Here is a 23,893-nt window from a genome sequence, read left to right as displayed (position 1 = left end):
TGCCGTGTTCTATTTCAAATCCAGAAGCCTCCTTTAAATTTCAGTACTGTTTTGATTTTATTCTCTGTACTCTTTCCCCCCGAAAATTGTTCCCTTATGGTGGTTTTTCTCCTTTATCAGAGCTCTGTCTCCACCCCTGGGCTGTAGTAGTCTCTGCCTCTGGCCTGAGGGTGGGATTTGTTCACCAGAACCTAACTCAGTGCTGACTCAGGGCATCGCTCAAAAACGCTTACTGACAGGGTTGAGGGAAAAGAAATGAAGAAAATGTTTTTCCACTAGAAAAATCTGTATCCATTTTTTTAAAAGCTAGACAAACAGAAGTTTGCTTAAGTGTTAACGGACTGAGATAAATGTCATCTGACGCCTGACTGTAACCATGGCCTGGTCGGTTCTGGCTCATCGAAACACTTGGGGATCTATTCCCCCGTCCCACCCCTTCCCAACACGCATGAATTTGGAAGGAGAAAAAAGACCTTAATAAGGTAATAAAGGCACTGTTAAATCTTTAAAAGGGACCAGCTGTTGCCAGCTCAGACAGACCAGATGAGGAAGGTCTGGCCAGTGAGTCTCCAATCCAGGGAGGAAGCTGCATGGACGAGAAAGGTGGAGCTCATCCCTCGGACGGTCTCATTAAGGAGACACGGAGAAGGGGGGAGGACTAAGTCGTGGTGCTGTGTTCAGAGACGCCCCAGACTGGGATTTTATGTGAGAGGCACTCCGGAGACATGCCAGTCTAATCAAGATTGTTTAATTCCATTACTGCAAAATTTGGGCACCAATCCGTGACGTCTCTTCCCATTTTCGAGGTGATAAGTGGTATTATTTATCATGCTCTTTAGTGATTTGTATCAAATATCTATCAGGAGTCTAGTGACAAAACCTGCAGGAGGGGTCCTACTATTGTCCTCCTTAGGGCCTCACAGCCTTGGGTAGGGTCTCGGGAAGAACCTGAGAGCTGAAGCCGCAGCGGACTTCAGGCTGACTTACAACAGACACTCTAACTGTGAAGACGGGGTGACACTGAGATGGAATCCTAAAGGGATTAGTACATCCATCACCTCTTAGGATCTTTAGGAAACATGCAGAGAAGGTGTAAGAAAGCTACGCGGTGGATTGGCTGGGAGTTGAGAGGCCTAGGCTCCGGCCAGGCCACCAACCAGCTGTGAGACCTTGAGAAAGTCATTTAGTGTTTCTGGGCCTCAGGCTTTTTTACCTGTAAAATAAAAGGACTGGATAAAAAGAAGGGACGGGACTAGATGATCTCTAACATGCCTTCTTTCTCAGATTCCTTGAAATTCTTTTCAGTTCCATGAGGTGGTTCTACCATCCTGTATTTCAATTTTCTCATCTGAAACATCTCTCTGCCTCCATCTTCAGACAGGAAAATGCAAAGGTATTATTTCAAGGGAATGGTTTTCCAATAATAATACTTCTTAAAAGCCCACTGTGTCAGATGGTGGCCAGGACGGGCAGTGCAAATGTCCTGGGGTCATGGGGGCTGATGGGGGAGGAACCCTGGAAAGTACAACTAGAACAGCAAGGTGTTCCTCCAGAGGGCCTCCCGAAAGGGCACAGTTTCATCATTAGTAGCAGTGCTTCATGCCTCTACCTGGAGTGGGTGGTCAGAACAAGGCTGACAGGAGTTGTCCTGATACTCAGAGGAGCACAGGTTGGGAAGGAACAATAGAGATCATGCCTTTCAGTTCTCTTGATTCATAAGTGTGGAAACATCGCCAAACAAGAACTCCCCTTTCTGTAATTTCTATAATGACTATATACAGTGAGAACGTGATAGAAGCCGGTTGCTCTTACCCTCTGAAGTCATTTCATTATTTGTCCATCGATCTGTTGCTTAGCTACTCAGTGACAGAGAAAGCACCGTATCATTTGCGTGTCCGAGTTTTCTGGCTGCTCTGAAGTTCGCTAACATACATTTCTGCTATACCGTGAACTCAGGGTAAGTGCTGTCTGTGAACACGGGCCTCGCCGAGTTCCTACACAGACTAACGACTCCTCTCATACTTGCTGGATCTAACTTAAAACTTACCACCCCAAATGGAGAGAAAACACTGAGTTGAGCTTTTTCATTTACAGGGTTTTTTTTTTTTTGGGGGGGGGGCGGTGTGTCTGGGTTTGGTTGTTAGAGAACCTTCAGGTATTTTGAGGGAAGTGAATGAAGAGTCTTGAGACCAACTGAGGGGATAAGCTCTTTGTCACACGGCTCACTGATCAGACACCTGTCCCTCAGGCTCTCGGGTGAGAACCGACGCAGAGGGAGGAGCCCGGGTTCGGAAGGATTACTTGAGAGTCAAATAAGAAGTCAGAATTAAGTCTATGGCTTAACCCTGCAGCAGGTGTGGCAGTGAGACGGTGTATTCAGCCGATTGGGTTACAGCGTTAGGAATGTGCCACCCAGGCTAGATGGGTCGGGCACATTCAATCCGTCACTTAAAACCCAGTGTTCATCGGGTGCCTATTATAGGAAGCGCAATGACACTGCCTCTCAAAGGTTTTTGCGAGGGAGGCGAGTGAGGCCAGAGCGCATGTGAATTTCATCGTAAAATGGATGATCCCTGATCTAAACAGGAATGTCATTTCATGTTAAAATATTTTTTTGAATGTCCCAGGGCTTGGGGAGGCAAAACGTTGTGACACTACGTTCTTAGGACTTGCTGTTCTGAGGTTATCAGGCAGATGAAACGGAATGTGAGAAAACTGTAGCTTTTCATATTCAATGTGCAAAATCTCTCTGAATGCAGGGCATTGAGCTCCTCTGATTACTAGGGGCTGGGCCTCTTACAGAAGCCGTTTGCTCAAGCATCTGATGTTAAAAACATTTTCAATGCAAATATTCTCACGGGCTGTATTTTCCAGCAGGTGATGAAAATGGAAATGTGTTTTACCTGTTGGGGGTAGAGAAACGCAGTCCAGCCGTTCATCACCGTCAGCTGCCTCTGCTGGTTACAAACATGAAACACAAATGTCATTAGTTTCAGCGAGCTCATTCATTCTGCTGAATAAGGTAATACCATTTAAAAACTCCAGCGTACATAATAGTTTTCACCTTTCTTTTCCCTTCTCAGCTTCAGCCAGTTCACATTAGAGATTTTAGTACCATGATTTCAATATTTTTAAAATGATGATATGAAATCCATTTTCCTCTATTAAAATGTTTTATATCTTAGGAACCTTATTCTATCAGTCATTGATGATTTCAGTTCATTTTCGCTTATTTATATAGCCTTAAGTATCCACCCAGAATCTGGCGTGAATTGTTTAAATAGGATCGTCGAAGGCATGGAGGTCAGTGAATTCCTATGGTAGAATTGTACTTGTCATCCTCAGAACCATTCTAGGGGGGCAGGCTTAGGACAGCTTGGGAACGAACCTTTCTTCGGAGATGACTGGAAATTCAGTCTAAAATCGGCATTAATTTAGTCATGAATAAACTCAGAAGGAGTAAGCATTTCTTCAAATGATTTGTCCCTTCTGTGCTTTAAAATGCAAAACTCTGCTCATCTCTGATATATTTCAATCTCCTGAAGAGTTTTCCAAAGGTAGATCCTTCCGTCACAGAAAACCTTCCAGCAAGTACAAAAAAGAAGGTGCCCGTACGTTTCCTGATAAGTGTTGGGCTTGTCAGTTTCCCCAACGTGCTGTGGACAGGCCAGAACATTCCACAGCTGCTGGGATAATTCTGGCCCTGCTCCCTCTGTCCCAGGGCTGCCGCCCCCTTGGAAGTTTCCTGCACGTGTCCGTGAGGCCAGTCAGGTGAGGGCTGCCCCGTGTAACACGTTGTAATGCTGAGTTGCTGGGACGCAAACTAATGGTGTGTTCTTGTATTGACTGCCATGGCTTTAAACGCAATCAGGGTTCAGAGGTGGATGGAGACGTTCAGAGATTTCCCCTGGTTCACCCCTCCACCATCCTGCCCTCAGACTGCCACACGACGGCCGCGGTGAAAGACCCTCACCTGCTAAATCCACCACAAAAACACCGAGACAGAGTAGTCAAGCCAAGTTTTGGCTGGAGAGAAGCAGCAGCCATGATCCAGCAATCCCACTCCTGGGCGTACACCCTGAGAAAACCATAATTCAAAAAGACACATGCACCCCAATGTTCACTGCAGCACTATTTACAATAGCCAGGTCATGGAAGCAACCTAAATGCCCATGGACAGACGAATGGATAAAGAAGATGTGGCACATATATACAATGGAATATTACTCAGCCATAAAAAGGAATGAATTGGGTCATTTGTAGAGACGTGGATGGACCTAGAGACTGTCATACAGAGTGAAGTAAGTCAGAAAGAGAAAAACAAATATCGCATATTAACGCATATAGGTGGGATCTAGAAAAATTGTACAGATGAATCGGTTTGCAAGGCAGAAATAGAGACACAGATGTAGAGAACAAACGGTACGAATTGGGAGATTGGGATTGACATATATACACTAGTATGTATAAAATAGATAATTAGAACCTGCTGTATAAAAAAAAAATAAAATTCAAAAAAAAAGAGCAGCAACCACTAAAAATTACGTTGTAGATGAATGTTTAATACTGCATAAAGCATTCCAGTCAAGTGATGGGATAAATGGTAAGATTAGAATTCTATAAATAGGTTTATAGACAAAACACAGGACATACTAAAATGTTAAGTGTTTCTCTCTGGATGAAAAGCTTATGGGTATTTAAAATTTTGTTCTTTGAGTTTTTAAATTTTTCTTATATATTTAAAAAATAACAAACATGTTATTTTTATATTTAGAAGATATTATTCTCTTCTGATTGGCTTAAGTGAACTTGAATAGGAAGATGAAGTACACCGTAGTTCTTTCATTGGGATTGATTTATTTATTTTCACTGTTCAAGGTTCATTTATTGTTTTAGTTGGTATAACACCTAGATAGCTGGCTGCATTATTTCCGACGATTTTTCTTTTTTACATCACATGGCAGTGTACACTCTTCTAATACATATAGTACATAAAATAAGATTCTTTAGAACAGTTACGCACAGGACATGCAATACGGGATTTATCATCAATCCCAAGATGTGATTAATTGGAGAAAAAAAAGTTGGACTAGGCATCTTGGCTAAAGGAACCAGAAGATTTAAAAGATTCTTCAGTAATAATAATAATAATAATATAATAATATAATAATAATAGCTATGATAGGCTGAATACCACCTCCTCAGCTATGATAGGCTGAATACCACCTCCTGAGCAGTTATTATATGCATTGTGTCAGCTAACCCTTGGCAGCCCCTACAAGACAGGTCTATCTTATGCCCATTTTAAGAAATGAGGCAACGGAGACAAACAGACGTTAAGACGTACCAAGGGTTTGACTCAGGTTAATGCCCGGCCTTGACCTCTTCGCTCGCTACGTATAGTCCAAATATAAATCACAGGCATCCCTATGAGCTGCAATTGTAAAACTTCAAGTTTTAGTTCATTTGACACTTTAGTAACTTTCTCTACCTTCCATGAAAAGCAGCTTTTCATTTAGTGATGACAAAAATCAGTTCTGGGTGTAAGCTGATCTTCCCTTTGTAATTCAGCTCTCCTCACTTTAAAAAAAAAACAGGCCTGTGCAATTATGTGCTTTACTAAGAACCAAACATACACAACCCCAAATCTGTAAAGGATTGCGTATAAATGAGTTGCTGCCCACTGCACAAACAGGGCCAAGTGTTGTGGATTAAGAACATGACTGTTAACTTAAATGTGATTCTAACATCTGTCTGTAACAACAAGCTCACAAACTTTCTCCTCTGGTGACAGGCAAGTTGTGAAATTTGGGAAAGATTAAGCAAGTCCAATAAAATTTTAATAGCAGCGACAGCTTTACTCTTAGATCCAACACAAATTTAAAAATTGCGATTTTTGCACTGAGGAAATAATCTAATGAAAACGATAAAAATCCACACCAGAAAAGGAATCATTCCAGTTATCGAAAAAAAAATGTATTACATGTGATGAGAGCCCCAAATGAATTTCTATTTGGATTCGGAGAACAACCTTTCAGATCTATGATGGGCACTTCCTTTTTCTGGAGGCTTCGCCGGCTGCCTTTAGCAGCGAATTGATTACTTGCCCAGGTAGAGTCTGTACCTTATTCCAGGAAGTGAGCCAGATATGATAAATAAGACTGAAGCTGTGGACTATCCATGAGACGCCGTATTGTCATTTAGACTGAAAAGGAGACAAAAAAAGAGCAAGCAATAGCGCTGACCCTGGCCCCTCAGTTCTCATCCACGTGACGACAGTGACGCGTGCGGCTCCAGTTCCGGTTTGCTGGGATCCCACTTCTGTGCCGCTTGGGGAGAAAGGGGTGGGACAGGATTTGACAAAATTGGGAGACAAAGCCTATTTGGCAGGTCACTGTGGGTGTGCTGTCATCTTGCTCCTGTATGGTCTGTGTGTCAGGGTTAGCTTTGTCCTTCAGCCACCCTCCCCTTCTCAGACGCTAATGGAACCTGCTAGACAGGCTGGGGAAACCTGCCAAGGTGCCAACCACAACTCTCTAGGCAGAGAATCTAAACCCAGTGTCAGAGTGGAAGCATCCTTAAACAACTGAGATGACGACTCCAGAACCGGGTACACGATCATCTGAGCGGGTGAGACGCTCCACAGGAGGCAGGGGGGAGACTGCAGCCCACTCTGTACCAACAGGCACATGAATTACTACTCCAAATCCTGAGATGGTTAAGAAACGTGCTCCCTGGCCAGTCGATTTGGGGGAAAGAGAGACAGGAACGTGGAGGAAGGTCCCCACTGTGTGCATGTGTATGCTGTGGGGAAGGGAGTGGAGACCAGAACGTATGATAATAACTGGCCTCAGCATCTGACAACAGAAAAAAAAGTGTGTTTATGTATAAAATACATACAGGAGGGGAACAACATTGCAACAGAACTTGCTCTTCTAGTCACGTGGCCTCTGGCGGCAGAGCTGCTCCTGTCTCTGAGAACAGTCTTCTCCGATATACTCAGTATACACCCAACGCTCCGCTCCCTACGTGAGTGTCTTCCACCTTCAAAGGTGACTCTTCAGGGCTTCCCCGGTGGCGCGGTGGTTGAGAGTCCGCCTGCCGATGCAGGGGACGCGGGTTCGTGTCCCGGTCCGGGAGGATCCCATGTGCCGCGGAGCGGCTGGGCCCGTGAGCCATGGCCGCTGAGCCTGCGCGTCCGGAGCCTGTGCTCCGCAACGGGAGAGGCCACGACAGTGAGAGGCCCGCGTACCGCAAAAAAAAAAAAAAAAAAAAAAAAGGGGACTCTTCAAATGGAAACTTTTCAGCTCCTTTAGAGACTGTTATTCACCCTCCTCAGCTAGAGGCACAGGTTCTGGGACACCAAGCCCTCTTCCCGCTTCCTCTGGGTTGTCTCTAAAGCCCCTCAATCAGTAACATCCGGATCCTGAATTTATACCGTCCTTTTCCCTCAAGCTCCCAAGGAGCTCCAAGCATTTCCCACGTCCTGCCGCCACCCCCTGTGTTGCAGGAAGAGGTCCTAGGTAGAGGAAGCAAGTGCAGGTTTGCTAGAAGCTGGTGGCACAGCTGGGGCCAAGGCGCGGGGACCACAGGGCAGCTGGTGGATGGATCCTGGCCACTCTGACCCTTTGCCTTTCCTTTGGACTGAGTATTACGTTTCAGTCTCTTCACTATGACAAATCTTAGATCTCTCTGATGCTGTACTTAGTGTCTTTGTTTTTTGGGTTTGACAACTTGCTCTGAAAAGCAACAGGTAGGTCCAAGTCCTCACATACTCAAAACCGTCAGGGTTGCTAACGCAGAACCTAGGCAACATAAGGCCAACTTAATACTTAACTAGCAAGGACACCGCTCAGCTTATACTTGAAAGTAAAGCTGAGGAGACACGCACCCAGCAGGACACCAGTGCTTGCTTAATGAGGGGTTACTCGCGGGGTGCTGTCTTTTATAACACCTGTCAATCGCAAAAAGTGCTTTCCCCGGAGCCTGAAATCTAAGGGGGCAGAGTCACAAAGGGGCCTTTGTGAGGTGTCTCCAGGCAGAGGCAGGGGACCTTTAGCCTAAGAAGAGATAAGAGAGCCGCCAGCAGGAGGGTGATCTTTCCAGGTGTTTCTCAGTGAAGCCACCCAGAGTGAGGTCTGGGTGCCTTGACCCGAGACTCTGAACCTTTGGGGGAGCTGGGAGAAGAGGCGATCAGGAGTGAAGAGGCCTCAGAGGACGGGGACAGAGAAGTGAGAGAAAGGGCCTGAGGGCGAAGGACGGGGCACCCAGGGATGGCCAGGCGAGTGGCGTACCCAGCACGTGGCCACCCCACGGGTTCTGGGGATGGGGGATGAGGAAGCCTCTGAACCTCCAGTCAGAAACTGCTGGAATATTCTCCAGGATCTCACGTGACCGCGATGAGCTGAGACCTTTTTGCTGTGGACAGCTGTCCCTTCATTCCCATTCGCTGGTCCATTCAACAAATATCCTGGCGTGTCCACACTGTGTCACACAGTGTTCTCAATGCTTAGGACAGAAACATGCAGCCTCTGCTCCTGAGGATCTCGTGGAGGAAACGGGTGTGTCCCTGTCACTATTCAGGTGGCAGAAGATCAAAGTGCCAAGGCCGCCTGTGAAGCCTCCAGGAGAAAGTAGCCTCTGAGATGCTGCTTGCTTCCAGGCGGAGGGGAAGCCTGGGTGTGGGAGGCCCGCCGATTTCAGACGGGGTGGGGTGGGGCAGGGTCTGGTGTGGCCCAGGGGCGCACCAGGCGATGGCAGGAGGTGAAGGACCATGCGTGCTGTGCTGGGGGGTATGTAGAAGGGTTTTTATCTGGGCGGACAGGAAGCCAGATGTATTTAATCTGGGGCGGGGCATGACCGGACCTCATTAGCAGAGGCTCAGGGAGTGGAGGCTCGGGTCCCAGGACGTGGCTGAGCCTGGAGCTGCACACTGGGGAGCCCCCGATGATGGGACAGTGCAAGTCACATGGGAGGACGCACAACGAGAACGAGAAGAAGCACCAAAGATGGAAACCAGGACCCGGGTTTAGGAGACAGGCAGAGGAGAAAGAGGTGGGGAAGGAGACCCAAGGCACTGACAGGGAAATTGGAGGAGAAACAAAGAGAATGAAATCACAGAGCCTGGAGGAAGACAGTTTCAAGAAGGCTGTGATTTGAAAGGGTAACAATCAATATGGAGGTCAAGTCTGAGCGTTAATATAAACAAGTGAAATCTGATGATCCGGACGCAAAGGCAGCAAAGGTTCACGTACGTAGAGGAGTGAGGTCAGGGGCAAAGTGCCCTGGATTCTAAAGTGAACTGGGTGGGGAGGCAGACTCAGGGAATGCAGGCCCTTTTGGAAGGAATCTGACCAACAGTGTCAGAGGAGAAAGGAACTGCCTTGTTTTGTTTTTGGTTAGCAAAGGGAAGGAGGATAAGGTCGTGGGCATTTCTTGAGCATTATTACGTGTCAGCTGTCTATCGGTGGCAATACTTACATTATCTGATTTTAACTCTGAAAACACCCGGAGGTAGGGATCAGCCTCGTTATATAAATGGAGAAACCGAGGCTCAGAGAGGTTGAGTAATTAGTCCAGGTTCCCAGGAAATTGTAAATGGCAGATCAGAGCCAAGAAAGCAGACCTGTTCTCTCCACTGCACCACGCTGTGTTTATTTGCGATGATTTGGGGGTGCAGGAGAAGACAGCAGTGAAAGCTGGGAGACCCAGGGGGAGGATAAGCACATGATTTACTGCCCAAGCCTGAAAGCCTTTGAGAGTGAAAGGGGCATCACTGATAATCATGCCGGGACAACAGGAGCAAAGCGGCTGCCCCAGCACAGCAGGCTGGCCGGTCCCCTGACCGAGGACACGACGTGTGGCTGCCTCAGTGACCTCCACGCCACCAAGCATGGCTGCACGCAAAGACATCTTCCGAGAGGTACGCTAGCTTCACTGATAAAGACGTTCATGTACAACCCGCGTCTGGAGCCTCAGGACAGCTCTGAGGCAGGCTGTACCTCTATGTCCAGTTCATGATGGGGACCCAAGATGAGAAGTATGGAGTGACTTGTCCAAGGTCCAGAGCTGGTGAAGAGCGGACGTGAGCCTTGGAAACCAGATCTACTGACTCTGATGTGACTTGTTACCTAACGCAATAATCCATTTGGTCACCAATTAAAAATCTTAGTAGTCCATTGTTCTTTATAAAAAGAGCATCAGTTAAGTGTAGAAGAAGTCAAAAGGTTAAAAAAGGAGGGAGGGAAGATTTTTAATAAAAAAAAACTCATCCAGTTATAGCTGGATAGTGTAGCGTCTTGCTAGCTACTTTTATAGAACTGTAAGGTTTTTCACCCTGAAAAACCACTCGGTCCCTCGGTGCTCTGTGTCTTGTTGAGTCAAGGGCACTCCCAGCCTGAGCCCCGAGCTCTCCTCCGCGGGGCTGGTGGCTGGGCTCTTCTGCAGGCTTGGTCACGGTTACTTCTACTCAGAGTGAAAGTTCAAGTAAGAGGCTGTGTTACAGACAGTCTCACAAGTTTGTACTGCTGTTCTATGGACCCCCAGAGTGTGACATTCAAGCATCTAAAACCTGTCTCCCAAACTCTCACACCACAGCCACAGAAGCACAGAAGGCCCTCAGCAGGCCAGGGGGCCTGAGGTTTGATCGGTTGTTTTTTGTTTTGTTTTTTAAAAATACTATCTAGAGGCTTGTGGCCTCCTAGGGATGATCATTCCTACATAATGGCAGAAAACTGACCTCAAAAGGATTCTTCATTGGTAAATTGTCCCACCGTCACTTTGGGGAGAACGAGATTTCAAATGACCATCTCTAAATAGTCATAATTCAACTGGTGTTCACCTTGCCTGGAAGAATGATCCCAGAACCACCAAGCCCAGATTGAAAGAAAAAAAAGTAAATATCTGACTTAAAAATCTCTTTCTATTTTACATGGTGTTTCTGGTAAGATGATTATTTGTGTGTGTGTGTGTGTTTTAATTTATAATTGATTCACTTAGTACAGTAAGGACACCTTTCCATGCAATTAAATATATTTCCACAGAATCTTCTTTTTTTTTTACCTTAAGCAACTAGTACTTTTTATGAGGTCATGGAGGTCCAAACAAATAAAAATCAATAGGCAGTAGAAACAAATCACAAAAGAGAGACCTCATTTCATACATAAGACCACCAGTGAGATTAACAATCTTTTTCATTTGTACTATTTAAAGTAAATGGCCTGACATAATTTTCACTGTTTAATCTTAAGGTGAATTTCAAAATCATTTGACTAAGATTTTAAGATACAAAACCAAAGCATATTATATAAAGCTTCTCCTTTAAAAGACAAAAGACAATGAAGTATCCGAGAGCAAAGAATTGTACTTTGTATCATCTAAACATTCGATAAAGCACTTCTGCAATGCTTTTCTTGCAGCTGGTTCATACCTGAGCCTCTTTTTAACCTTCTTCTGGCCAGTTTGATTTGATCCTGTAGAATCTGAACCCAGTCTCTTGGGCCAGGAAGTTTATCCACGTGATTAGCAGTGCAGTATTTTTCTGTGAAGACTGAAAGAAAATGTGAAATATTGTTAAATATTTTAACAAAGAAAATATGCGGATCTGAAAAAGGAACATAACCCCAAAAAGGAAAAAAAAAAAAAGAGTGCACTTCTAAAAGATGTCAGTTCTGCAGTGGATATTCTCAAAATCCATATGGCATTCCTTTGGTGAAGATGGAGCTTGGCAGGGCCCATCCTACATACCATGTCCTGTGCTTCCAAATGAAACCGGTTACAGATATTAAGTAGTTCTACGGAAACTACTCTTTCTAATTGCTCCACGTCCATGTGTATGTGTCTTACGGGCAGAGGAGAAAATGCTTCCTAGGGGTCCATTGGCCCCATGACAGAATTCTGCAAGTGTATCGACATATTTCACTTTTCTGCTAACTCAAAATCAAATGGAAAATTACGCAAAAAGATGATGGTCTCGTGGTGATTCCTGCTAAGTCGATCGGCACTCAAAATAGAGGCAGTGCAGTTGGGTGTTAGTGAAAGTTCCAATCCTACTTTGAGTCAACCTCTTGCATCTTGTACTAGCAGCTCCTAGGAAAGACCTCCCTAATAAGCACAAAGGAAACTCTGCAGTCACGTGCCATGACAGTTATCTTAGTAAAGCCGCACAGTGTGTGATGGGGCACGCATCGCTGGGGTTGCCATTTCTGCTTCATACATCGTTCCTGAGCACTTTTCAACCTGCTCCCCTCAAGGTCAAGGCCTGCTATGCAGTCACGTTGCACTGCCTCCTTGGTATTTAAAACATTGATAATTTTAACATTTTAAAAAGAAAGGACAGAGGAAAATGTTGACAGATTCAACTACACGAAGCTGTAACATTTCTATTGAATAAAAAAATAAACATTTCATTTGAATGAGCAGAGCTAGTTGCACTAAATCTACCACGATACGAAGAGCTCATCCCAAATGAAAGAGCAACTTCAAGCCTCCACCGATAAATGGAAAAAGTACACTTAGCAAAACATGTTCAAATAATTTGTAAGCCCCCAAGTTGCAAAACACTTTATACCTACTAAATTAGAAAAACAATTAAGCTAATACTTAAGATTGATCAAATTCTGTGAATCTGGCGCATTCAAATATGACTGTTGGCATAAATTGGCAAAACCCTTTTGGGAAATAAGATGGTTCTATATAATGAGACATGAAACTGTTCTTCCTTGGGACTGGTAATCCTATCCCTAGAAATTTATCCTAAGGAAATAGTAATATGGAAGAAGGGAAAAAAGTCATAAACAGTCGTCCCCTGGTCTCTGTGGGGTATGGGTTCCAGGACCCCCATGGTACCAAAATCCACGGATGCTCGAGTTCCGTATATACAATGTGTATTATATGCGCACAACCTATGCACATCCTCCTGTATACTTTGAATCATTTCTGGATGACTTATTATACCTAATACCACGTCAATGCTATGTCAGTAGGTGCCTGCACTTGGCAAATTTAAGTGTCGCTTTTGGGAACTTCCTGGAATTCTTTTCCAAATACTTTTGATTGGCAGCTGGTTATACCTACAGGTGCAGAGCCTGTGGATCCGAGGGGCCGAGTGTACAAACATCAACAATCCAGTTGTGCAGGAAGAGATGCAGGGCAGCAAGGGGCGGGTGGACGTGAGGGGGTGGGAGCACGGGATGCCTTTCAGGAATCGACACAATTGCGGGAATCGGGGCCAGCGCTAGCGAAGTCGAAGGGGTGACGGGGACAGATCAGGAACTGGCAGTGCTGGAGAATCCCATGACCCGGTGAATACAGAAGGAAGGTGTGTGAGGGGAGCTGCGAGATGCATCAGGTGTGGCTTGGGACACGTTGAGTTCGGGGTGTTTGCGGAGTCCTCACATGGGGACAGCTGGCGGGTATTTCAATACAGAAGCCTTTGGTTCAGGGAAGGGGTCCTGGAGGAAGATGCAGGTTCGAGGGGCACAAACATATATGTGGTCATTAAGACGACAAGAGAAAAAACAGTGACCAGGGAGAAGTTTTCGAGTGAACAGAGCACTGGCCAAGCACAGAACAGAGAGGACCCCCGGGTCTGAAAGGAGGTTGAGGCATGGGAGTCCAGGAAGGAGCCAGAAGCGTGGTCTTGTGCAGGTGCAAGTGGTGGGACCCACAGCCCCAAGTGCAGACGAAGGGCCAGGAAAGAGGTGAGAAAAGAATCCCTGGAGGCCGTCATCAAGGGCGTGGGGAGGGTGGCCACAGATGACACTCTCCAAACGCCAGGCCTGGCGTTGGGCTTGCGGGTAGGAAGGGGCGGGGGAGGAAGGATGGGGATGGGGGAGGCGGCCAGTGGGGATCCAGGGAGGATGGGGGGACAGTCTAAGGAACCATGTACCAGAGGAACTGGGGGAGGGTCAGCATTCGGGAGAGGGATGGGGGGTTACCCTCGACCCGGACCAGGAGGAAAGCTTCCTCCTCTGAACCCAGAGGAGGGGAAGACAGGGGTGGACTTAGAAGGGATCAAGGTGGGTCGTCATCGCTCCTGACGCCTCAATGAACTCAGTGGTGAAGGGCGTGGAGAGTGCGGGAACGTCTGGAAGTGCCCAGAGGAGAACAGGAACAGGAAGGCAGCAGACGAGAGCGCAGGAGGCCGAGTAGGAGCGGGGCTTTGTGCTTGTGGTGGCAGCGGCCATAGGGTGGGTGTTTTCTCCAGGGCACCTGGCAGCTCCTCGTCTGGGGTGGAGACACCCGATGGGAGGGCTGGTGTAGGGTTAGGAGTTCGCCGTGACAGGTTTGGCAGAAGGACAGGATATAAAGCATTGAAGGTGGTGGTGAAGATGCCCCCTGGGATGAAATTACAGCTTTCTTCACCCACCCTTCCTTTCCACCCATATCTGGGAAGCACGTGAAGCCAGAAAATGGCTTAGACTCGGGCAAATCTATGGAGATCAGGGAATGGATATATCAGTGGGGTTGGCAAGGAGATGCCGGGGAAAAGGGGCAACTGAGAATATAATGGTGGAGTGTCAAACGTTGGCAGCGAGCAGGACGTGTGGTCAACGGTGTGGGGTTGAAGTGTAGTGGAGATGAAAGCCAGTGAGGACGAGGTCTGGACACTCTAGCTAGGGGGTCACGGGATCTCTCATGTAGATGGTGAAGTTATCCAAGATGGCAGCAGGACCTGGGAGTGAGGGGAAGGAAGATGCAGAGGTGTGCTGATGGAAAGGCTCCATCCTAGCCCCAACTGAGAAGAGGAGGAGAGATAAGGAGGAGGGAGGGTTAAGGTCCAGGGAGAATGTCAACCAGGCTGCCCAATCTATGATACATGGGGCATGCGAGTAAGCAGTCTCCACCTGGGAGAGATGCAGAGGGGACAGCATCCCTGGGGTAGGGGTGCTTCTGAATCTCCTGTACCAGATTATAGACAGGGGTCTTCGGGGGTCTTTGTTTATTTTCTCTCCCTAAAAGCACCTACTGCAGTGCCCTAGACTAAGAACGCCATAAACATTTGAAGAATAAACATATTTTCTACTTTTGTTTCTAATGGAAGTAAATACAATAGCTCAGATATTTAGGCTAACTGGGGGAGAAAGGCCTATCTGAATTAGTAGGAAGTCTTAATAGCATATATTTAAAGAAACAAGGTTTTATTACATTCAAATGCCCACAATGACACTTCTTAATCAGAGGGCTGCCGAAAAGTTCTTGAAATCGTGTTTTAACGAACAAAAGAAAATATTTGTATTTGGCACCCTATCCGATTATAGGAAAATGTATACCACAGAAATGATTGAATACACCGTCTTAGCAGGTAAACCTCTCCCTCCTTCCTTGTAATGTTATTTATGTAATTAATTTCCATAGCAACCCCTCTCTTCTTAGATTGGGAAATGCATGCATTCAAATTAGCCCACATCAGGAAGCAGAGATTCGAAATTAACAAAACAGATTTGGATTATGCCAACATCAAAGTGATTCCCGGCAACCACGTGTGTCAACGACTAAGTCCAGGAGAAACAGAGGGAAGGTCTGCCGCTGTGTAGGTGGCTTCCAAGGGGATCTTTCTCACCATTTTAAGCTCAAGTGTTCGGCCGCTCGTTCAAAAGGTGACAATTTCTGGTTATTGTTTTCTCCTTGCAGTGAAAAGTTATCTGGTTTCAATCATAAGAAGCCAGGGAAATCTCTGCCTCCTGGGTCTCCCTTTGCTTGCAAAGCATTGGGCTTTCCGAAAAATACCTCTACAAACAAATATTTCCATCGGGCATATTATTGACATTCTGGTTCATGGCTTACACTCAAACTTAAAAGAAACTTTTAACTAGAATCTACCTACAGAGGACGAAATCCTATTCTTTCTGTTACATGCGCAGATGAGTCCTGAGAACAGGGCCAAAGGACAGTCATTGCATTGATCTGAGAACACTCCATATGCTATGTGGATGGAGGTATCGGGTAAGCAGAACATATTTTTTGCTATGTGAATCTATAGCTAAAGGTCAAGCTATTATCCTGGTAATAGTTCCATTAGGAGTAATGATGTGAAAAGAGGTACTGCATTTATGAGCTGGGTTTCCTACTATGTTAATAGTGGGTCATTAAGAATCAGAGCAGAACAGTTTGCATTTATCCTTAGAATGCAGTGGGTCCTAAAAAGAAATTTCCCTCTCCTCCTGTTTTAATATATTAAGGGGAAGCAAGGGATAATTTTAAACACATCCAAATAATCTGAACAAGTGGATTAAGGCCAACAATTAAACTAAATAAAAGAGTGGAAGCATCTACTCTGCTTACATACTTTGAGGTCCCAAGGCACAAAAGAGTATGTGAGGTCACCAGGGAAATGACAAATGTTCAGTTTGATCTGTACGTGAATAAGGACTTTTCTCAGATGCTTGCATTCATTCGAGCCATGCCCTTTAACTGTGTATCAATAATGAATAAGCTAGTGGTGGCTGAGTGGATCCTTCCCTGGGAACGTGGCATCTAATATAATTATCAGTGAACACGGCGGTGTGTAGCGTGTCTGAATGTGATGAGCTGGGAACAGAGCGGATCGGCTGCGTTCCCCAAACAGCTGTCTGTTCACACGACAGTTCCTAGAGGACTCTTCATGAGGCTTTTTCTGGCTCTCTGCACTGAGAAAAGCAGGATATGGTACGGATGTTTAAAGAAAGCCACTGGATCACACAGACAATTTAAGAAGCAGGAGAAGACTTATAGAGTTTTAATTTCACTGTGAAATCCTCTAACTGGGTTAAAACTCCGGCCAGCTGTGAGAGCCCAGCTTCTGATTTGTTGACTCAGTGTTAACTTCTGGTCAGACAGACAAGCGGAAATCAAGACTTAACATCAAGCAGAACTGAAAGTGGGGTCCTCGTTAGGTCTGCCAAACTGCCTGAGGCTGTGCGGGCCAGGTCAAGGGTGAGAAAGGGAACCCGAGGGGACAAGGTTTCCCTTCGGGCTGTACCCACCTCCTCCCATCAAGTGAGGATAAAAGCCAGTGCCCCTCCCACATTTCCCTCTTCCCTTCCACTCTTTCCAAGCTATGATTTGAAACGTCCCACGTGCTAAGTACCATCTATCTATCTCATTTAATCTTGGCAAGAACCCGGTGGCACAGGTATTGTGATCCCATTTGACAGATGACAAGCTCAAAGTTCGGGCAGGTTAAATGACCGGCCCAAGATGGCACAGCTAATAGGGATTATTTTCCACATAAATTAATTAAGTTTTAATTTAGCGTTGTATATGAGCACACAGATTCTGTAAAAGAATAATGACCAAATTCTCCATAGAGGCAAACTGACAGCTAAGGTAATGCTTCCACGTGAGAGCTGTGAATGCTGCTCTACTTTCAACCACACGAAGCAGAAGTGTGGCAGCCAACGGGGGAGGGAGACCCAGGCAGGTCTGTGAGATCATGGTCCCCCCATATTAAGGGGCCCAGGTGGCCTTGGTATGGAAGGGAGAGGGACACGGACTCCGGTAGCTTGGGTGTATAGTGAGGGTGAAATAAGGACATCTGCAGAACAAAGACTGAAAGACTATGTCACACAGACCCGGCATTCAAAGAATTACTAAAGGCTGTATGTACCTGAGGAAAAAGAAACCAAACGTGAAAGGAAAGATGGGGGTGGAGGGGAAGAAAGGGAGGGCATGACCTGTAGGATATTACTGTGATGCCAAACTAATGAAAACGGTGTAGTACTGGCTCAGAGGCAGATAAAAGACCAAGTGTAAACATGGAAAAGGGGAGCTTAGTCTATGAAAGAGGTGGAATTACAATTCACGTTAAAAAAAAAAGAAAGAAGTATGGTGTTAAAATGACTAACGACCCTTAGAGAAAAACACATTCAGTCGCTCCCTCACATTTTAGGCAAAAGTAAATTCCAGGTGGATAAAAGACCTGAATATGAAAGAGAAAACGTTAAAACTTTGTTGGAAAAAGAAAAAGATAATGTCGTTACATAATCAGGGCAGGGAGAATTTCTTAAAAAGGGTATAAGAAATGCACAAAACATAAAGTAATCTATCTGACTGTTAAATCTAAACTTTGGTATGATAAAGGACTTCACCAGCAAAGTTTCTACAAGTCGGAAAGTGAGAAAAAATATTTTTAATACCTGTAACAGAGGAAAGAATGCATGTAAGTCAATAAGGAAACAAAAACCTAATGGGAAAATAGGAAAAGGATGGAAATTCACAGAGCAAAATAACCAAATAGTCATAAATATGAAATGACGCTCAACCTTGTTAATTATCAGGGAACCCACCACTGAGGTGTCATTTGAGACCAATCAGACTGGCAAAGAGTAAAATTTGTTAACACCAGATGTTGGCAAGAATGAGGAAAATGGGATTTTGTATCCATTGCTGGTGGATGTCTAAGTGATACCGTTGGCTTTAGAGAACCATTTGGCAACACTTAGCGGTGCTGACGATGCTTCTACCCCGAGACTCAATTCCACTGCCCACTGCACGTCGTCCTCCATGGAAAATCGTGAGCAAGGAGAACCAACTAACTTAACTGTGTCTTAACAGAAGGCTGGGGAAAGAAAGTGCTTTATTTACACAGCGGTGAGCAGTTAAAATGAATGCACTAGTTTTATAAGTGTGCTGATATGAGTAAACTTGAGAAACAAAGACACAAGCTTGCAAAAAGTAGAGCCTGAGGCCATGTATAATATGTAGACTCACAAATTCGCAAAACGGTAGTAAATGTGAGGTATGGATACACACTTACGCAGTAAAGTAAAAATAGCGTGAACAGGGAAGATTCACAGCAACTTCACGTTACTCTGGAGCAGCGGGGAGAAAGAGTCTGGTGAGGAACATTTTGATTCTTAAACTAAAGGAGCGGGGTGGTGGGGAGGGTATGAAGTAACATCTGTTTTCAATCTCAGTGGTAAGATGGAGAGAAAAGGAATCGCGGAGAATGTCTTCAACACATTCAAGATGAAGATGAATACCATTATTTCCACTTCTGACCTCAAGACTACTTACTGCTAATGGGGACAAATGCTGTTCTTCAATCAGTCTATGAAGAAATCAGACAGTGTCTCCTAGGATGAGGGCATGGAAATGCCAATGCTGACTTGTCTCAAGCACACTCCTTACACACACTCTCTCGGGATGAGCACCAAAAGCTTTCCTTAAAAGAGAACCGGAAGACTGGGTGATCGGCCTGCTGGGAGGAACAGGTGAAGGCAAGACTCCGTCACCCTGCAGGTCTCAGCTGAAATGCGACCTTCTCAGGCAAGGTCTCCCTGAATTCGTTAACCAGTGGTTTTCAAATAATACCGTCTAGTGATCGCCTAGACTATAAACTCAACAAGGGCAGAGATCACAGCTCTCTCGTTCGTGGCTGGCACGTAACCGGCAGCATAAATGTATGGTTTGTGGAAGAATAGATCTGAGAAACTCTTTTTCTGTGGTCTTTGACTTAACTTGAAAGAACTGAAGGAAGAGTTTCTTCAGTAAATAGCCATTGGTCTTGAAATACACGGAGTCCTGGAATTCATTTCAGGTTTGATTTAACAATAAGACTGACTGTGGTTCCTCAACGAATGCACCTAAATATGAAGTCTCCAGATTAGAAGTAAAGATAAGGAGATACAGTCATGCAAACATTAATGTGTTTATCGATGAGATCGGAATATCCTACCGAACTGCATGTTCAGGAGACCGCAGGGCAACCCGCTCTTCCAGCAGGGTGATAGCTACCAGGGACAACCACCCAATACTTCGTCCCTTACGGCTGATCCTTGCACGGGGCTGTAACTTCCAGTTGGTTGTTGTAATGAAAAGCAATCTAGTTATCCATAAAACTGATTCCCAGTCGTATTTAATTATGAGAATTTGGACCAAATTCACTGACCTATAGTATTTCTGAACTGGAAGAGACTTGAAAAATTAGCCAAGCCACACTCTTTTTTTTTTCAAGAGAAGGTAATGTTTCAAGACCTTACGTGGCAGGGTTGGGAGTAAACCTACGTCCCACGATGCTCCTTTCACTGTCTCCAAACTTGCTGGGACTCGGAGGTTTGAACAATCTTGTGGAATCACAGTGATTCTCAAAGATTTGAGGCCAGAGTAGTCTGGAGAAAGAGAACAGTATCCTCTGTCTCCCTTTATTTAGTTTTTGCTATAATGGGGTCTCTGCCTAAGAGGGAGTGCCTTTAATGGTGTCTTACACGAAACAAAGTTAATTTTAATTTACTTTTATTTAAGAAAGCCCTCAGCAGACCTAATCTGCAACACAACTAGTGGGAAGTACACCACTCTCCTTCGGCTTGCGGTGCTGTAACACGTTTGTTTCATGTGCTTGGTGTATTTTAAGGGGATGTATTATATCTGCTAAATATTAAGATCTGGTTGAGAACAAACTTTGATAAAATGGTGTTCTACTCTTTACCCCTTTCTTTGGCAAAGAGGAATATTTCAAGATCATAGATTTATAGAAATTCTACTTGGAAGGCATCTTGGAAATAGTATAACGCATTTATTTCATAGATCTGGAACTGAGAGCCTCAAGTGAAACAAAATTTAAAAGGTCGAGAAGCCTCAGTTCAGACAGTTGGTCAGTGGCACAAAAGCACGTGTCCGCCAAGTGCCCAAGCACAGCTTCATAGAATGCGTCTATGTTTATCTGTTCTTTATAGAAATGCATGAGGAGAAAGTGCTGAGTTTTTCTCTGAGTTCTTAAAGCTAGGGTTTCTTGGCACATGAACTTTCGAAGTCATTCCATGAGGTCCTGAGTTCGCCCACTAGCCAGTAACAGCCACAGGACCAGAATGAGTTATGACACATTTGGGAAGTTCAAGGGCCATCTGTCCCTCACAACCACCTAAATTCAGAGGTGGCCAAGGTGGGAAGAATAAGAATGACGAGGCGGGAGAGCAGTGGGGGTGATGCGTGCCTTGCCCATGGGGATCAGGTCATCAGAGCAACACACCTGCCCCAGCCCTGCCTGCATCTACCTGCGGCCGATGTCGCAGAGTGAGCATTGGGGTGAAGATGCTGGGCGTCAGGACAGGGCTGATGCCTCAGATTTTGTTTCCTGTTCTTTTTTAACGGTGACAACTCCCTTCTAATTGAGATCAGCTTGAAGGAAGTTTGGGGCTTATGTTGAGGCGGACGATTAAAAGGTTCTCAAACTTTTCCTTGAAACTCTCTTTGAGGCACCAAGGTGCCATCAGGATGGATGCTAAAAAAACACAGGGATGGATAAGTATACAGATATAGCAAGGAGTCTTGAGATGGAAAAGACAGAAGATGGCACATTTAGCCTGCTTACGGATTCCATTTTGGGGTTTATTTAAAATCAAAATCCCACAAGAAACTTACGATACTTTACCTCTTGGAGATGATTACTCTCTGGCATGAATGTAAGTGCGAGAAACTACACTTCCTGTATTGCGCGTCGTGGAGACGGCTCTTTGACATTTAACAATAATCCACGCTTTCAGAGCCCCCGTGGAATACAAATTAGGTTTTATATTCAGGATCGCCTTGATGGTTTTGATTGACATGATTTAGACCCTTCTTGAGTGCTCTGCACCACTTGATTTGTCTGTTGCTGTTTTTCTTCTATCTTCAAACTTATATCCTGCCTTCTCGAATTTCAGCTGCCCTCTTCCAACCGGTCATGGAGACGTTGTGTGCTTATCCTGTTATTCATGCCTTGTATACATCCAGTGGGGTGGAGTTGTGGTGGGTTTTTTAAAATACATTTATTTATGTAATTTATTCTTTTGGCTGCGTTGGGTCTTCGTTGCTACACACGGGCTTTCTCTAGTTGCGGCGAGCAGGGGCTACTCTTCCTTGCAGTGTGCGGGCTTCTCATTGCGGTGGCTTCTCTTGTTGCGGAGCATGGGCTCTAGGCGCGTGGGCTCAGTAGTTGTGGCTCACGGGCTCTAGAGCGCAGGCTCAGTAGTTGTGGCGCACGGGCTTAGCTGCTCCGCGGCATGTGGGATCTTCCCGGACCAGGGCTCGAACCCGTGTCTCCTGCATTGGCAGGCGGATTCTTAACCACTGCGCCACCAGGGAAGTCCTGGAGTTGTGTTTTGATTTTTAAGAAACCACCTTTTTCAGTGAGGATGAACTGACTGCCTGATTCCCTCCGTCCCTCTTTCTTTCCTTCCTGCATTTATTGATCGTTAATTGTGTTTCACATGCCACAGAATATGCAAAGCAAATATTCCCCATGTAAGATTTGCTCCCTAGGAACTTACAGTCTTGTTGGAAAGATAAGATGTCTAAACACAGGTAGGATGACCATAGATCCTGATTTGCCCAGGATAGTTCACAATGTCTGTTTTCCTGGTGAAATGATTAACAGCACCATTTTCCCTCTCAAAAGAGTCCCGGTTTGGACAATAAATGATACAGTCATCCTTCACATAAACCATGAGTAGCAAAGCGAAGGGTCAGGATGTATTGCTAAGCGGTCTAAAGGTAACATATGCCGTAGGAATTTAGAGAAAGGAGAAATCAATGGAGGCTCGGGCATCAGGAGAAAAGTCTCATGGGAGAGATGATGAGACTTGGGCCGGACCAAGAAGAATGAGCTGGATTTGTCTACAAAGAGAGGAAGAGCCTGTAGCCCTGGGGAACACAGCACAGCTCAAAGTCCAAAATGAGTATGTGATGCTTGAGGAACAGTGTCAGTGCTGGGCTGGGTCGCCGGGTAGGAGCCCAGGGAAATGGGGCTGGGAGGGGAGGAAAATCAAGTTACGGGAAGTCTGGGTAAGGCCAGGATTTGCACTTGATTTCATGGGCAAAGAAGCGGTAGGAAAAACGTCATGAACTCTTGTCTTACAGAAGAAGAAATGAGGGTCAGGGAGGATATTTCAAGAGTGTTTCTGCCAAACTTCAGGGACAAGGTGATGGACAGCTTGACTAGGATGGTGTCAGAGAAGCCAGAGGCCGGTGAATGGGAGAGAAGGGACGAAAAGAACTGACGGGACCGGGTCGTGAAGTGGGATTAGTAGCAGAAGAAAAAAAAAAAAAAAAAAAAAAAGGCATTGATGGTGATTCTGAACTTTCAAACTTGAAAAGTAGGAGATTAATTAATTAATGTCTGCTACATCAATAACCTATTTACATTTCTATCTCCCCTGACCTCTGTTCTCTGCTTGTACCAGTTACTCCCCCATACTAACACTTTCAGCTCACTGAGAACAGGGAGTGGATCCTACCCAGAGCCTGGTATACAACAGAGGCACTCAGTAAAGGAATGAATGAATGAATGAATAGCTTGTATAAAAAAATGTGTCTGCTAGGGGGTGTTAGTGTTAGAAGCCCCAGGCCACCTTTCAGGTGATGCACGTGTGGGTAAGAAGGACCACCCCTGACTCTAGAAAGAGGCCAGGACAGGCCCCCATGCCCGGTGGTTAGGCTGGATGTCCTGCGTGCCTTGGTGCCTGCTGTCAACTGTCTCCCTTGCTCCGGGCTTCTGTCCACATTTCTACTTAGCATTTGCCTGCACTTCGTTGTAGATGGCTAAGCTGCCTCCACACGGGGGGCGATGAAGAGGTTGGGGGAGACATGTACATAACGTAACCAACACTGGATGTGCTCTGTGATCAAAGGGACGGGGTGGATGCAGGGGCACCAGGGTTCTGAGAAATCCCAGGAGCTGATGATGGAGAAGTGTGAAAATCTAACCAAGAGCCGGAAGCACCAGAAAGAAGAACCTGGAAACACAGTCAGCATAACAGAAGGCTTGACTCAAGGAGCAGTCGGAGAGAAAACCCGACTAATTCCAAAAGGCAGCGTCTCTCTCTTCTAAGGATGCTTTTAACCGGACAGATGCAGCCAGGCTTGCTCTTATACAAAGATGTCTTCAAGGCAGCCACAATAGATGACAGCTTTCAGTTCAATTTTAAATAAAGGTCTA

General features: G+C 45.5%; 1 protein-coding gene across 3 annotated transcripts in view; it reads right to left on the bottom strand.

Moving 5' to 3' along the window:
• Nucleotides 1–23,893, bottom strand: part of BEND7 (BEN domain containing 7) — a 75,161-nt gene that overhangs the window by 2,974 nt on the left and 48,294 nt on the right. For 2 of the 3 annotated variants that reach the window (XM_024739626.1, XM_024739701.1), the window contains exons 6-7: nucleotides 11,429–11,548; nucleotides 2,904–2,957 (exon numbers count right to left, since the gene is read on the bottom strand). In XM_024739626.1, the coding sequence (XP_024595394.1) occupies nucleotides 2,904–2,957; nucleotides 11,429–11,548 (174 nt within the window). Of the gene's footprint in view, nucleotides 1–397; nucleotides 1,214–2,903; nucleotides 2,958–11,428; nucleotides 11,549–23,893 lie in introns of those variants that run through there. The other variant, XM_024739774.1, reaches the window with a different exon arrangement.

Source organism: Neophocaena asiaeorientalis, unplaced genomic scaffold (genome assembly GCF_003031525.2).
Source record: "Neophocaena asiaeorientalis asiaeorientalis breed wild unplaced genomic scaffold, Neophocaena_asiaeorientalis_V1.1 scaffold889, whole genome shotgun sequence".
Classification (NCBI taxonomy): domain Eukaryota; kingdom Metazoa; phylum Chordata; class Mammalia; order Artiodactyla; family Phocoenidae; genus Neophocaena; species Neophocaena asiaeorientalis.
Note: the sequence above shows the minus strand (reverse complement) of the source record. Positions and strands in the feature narration are given on the sequence as shown.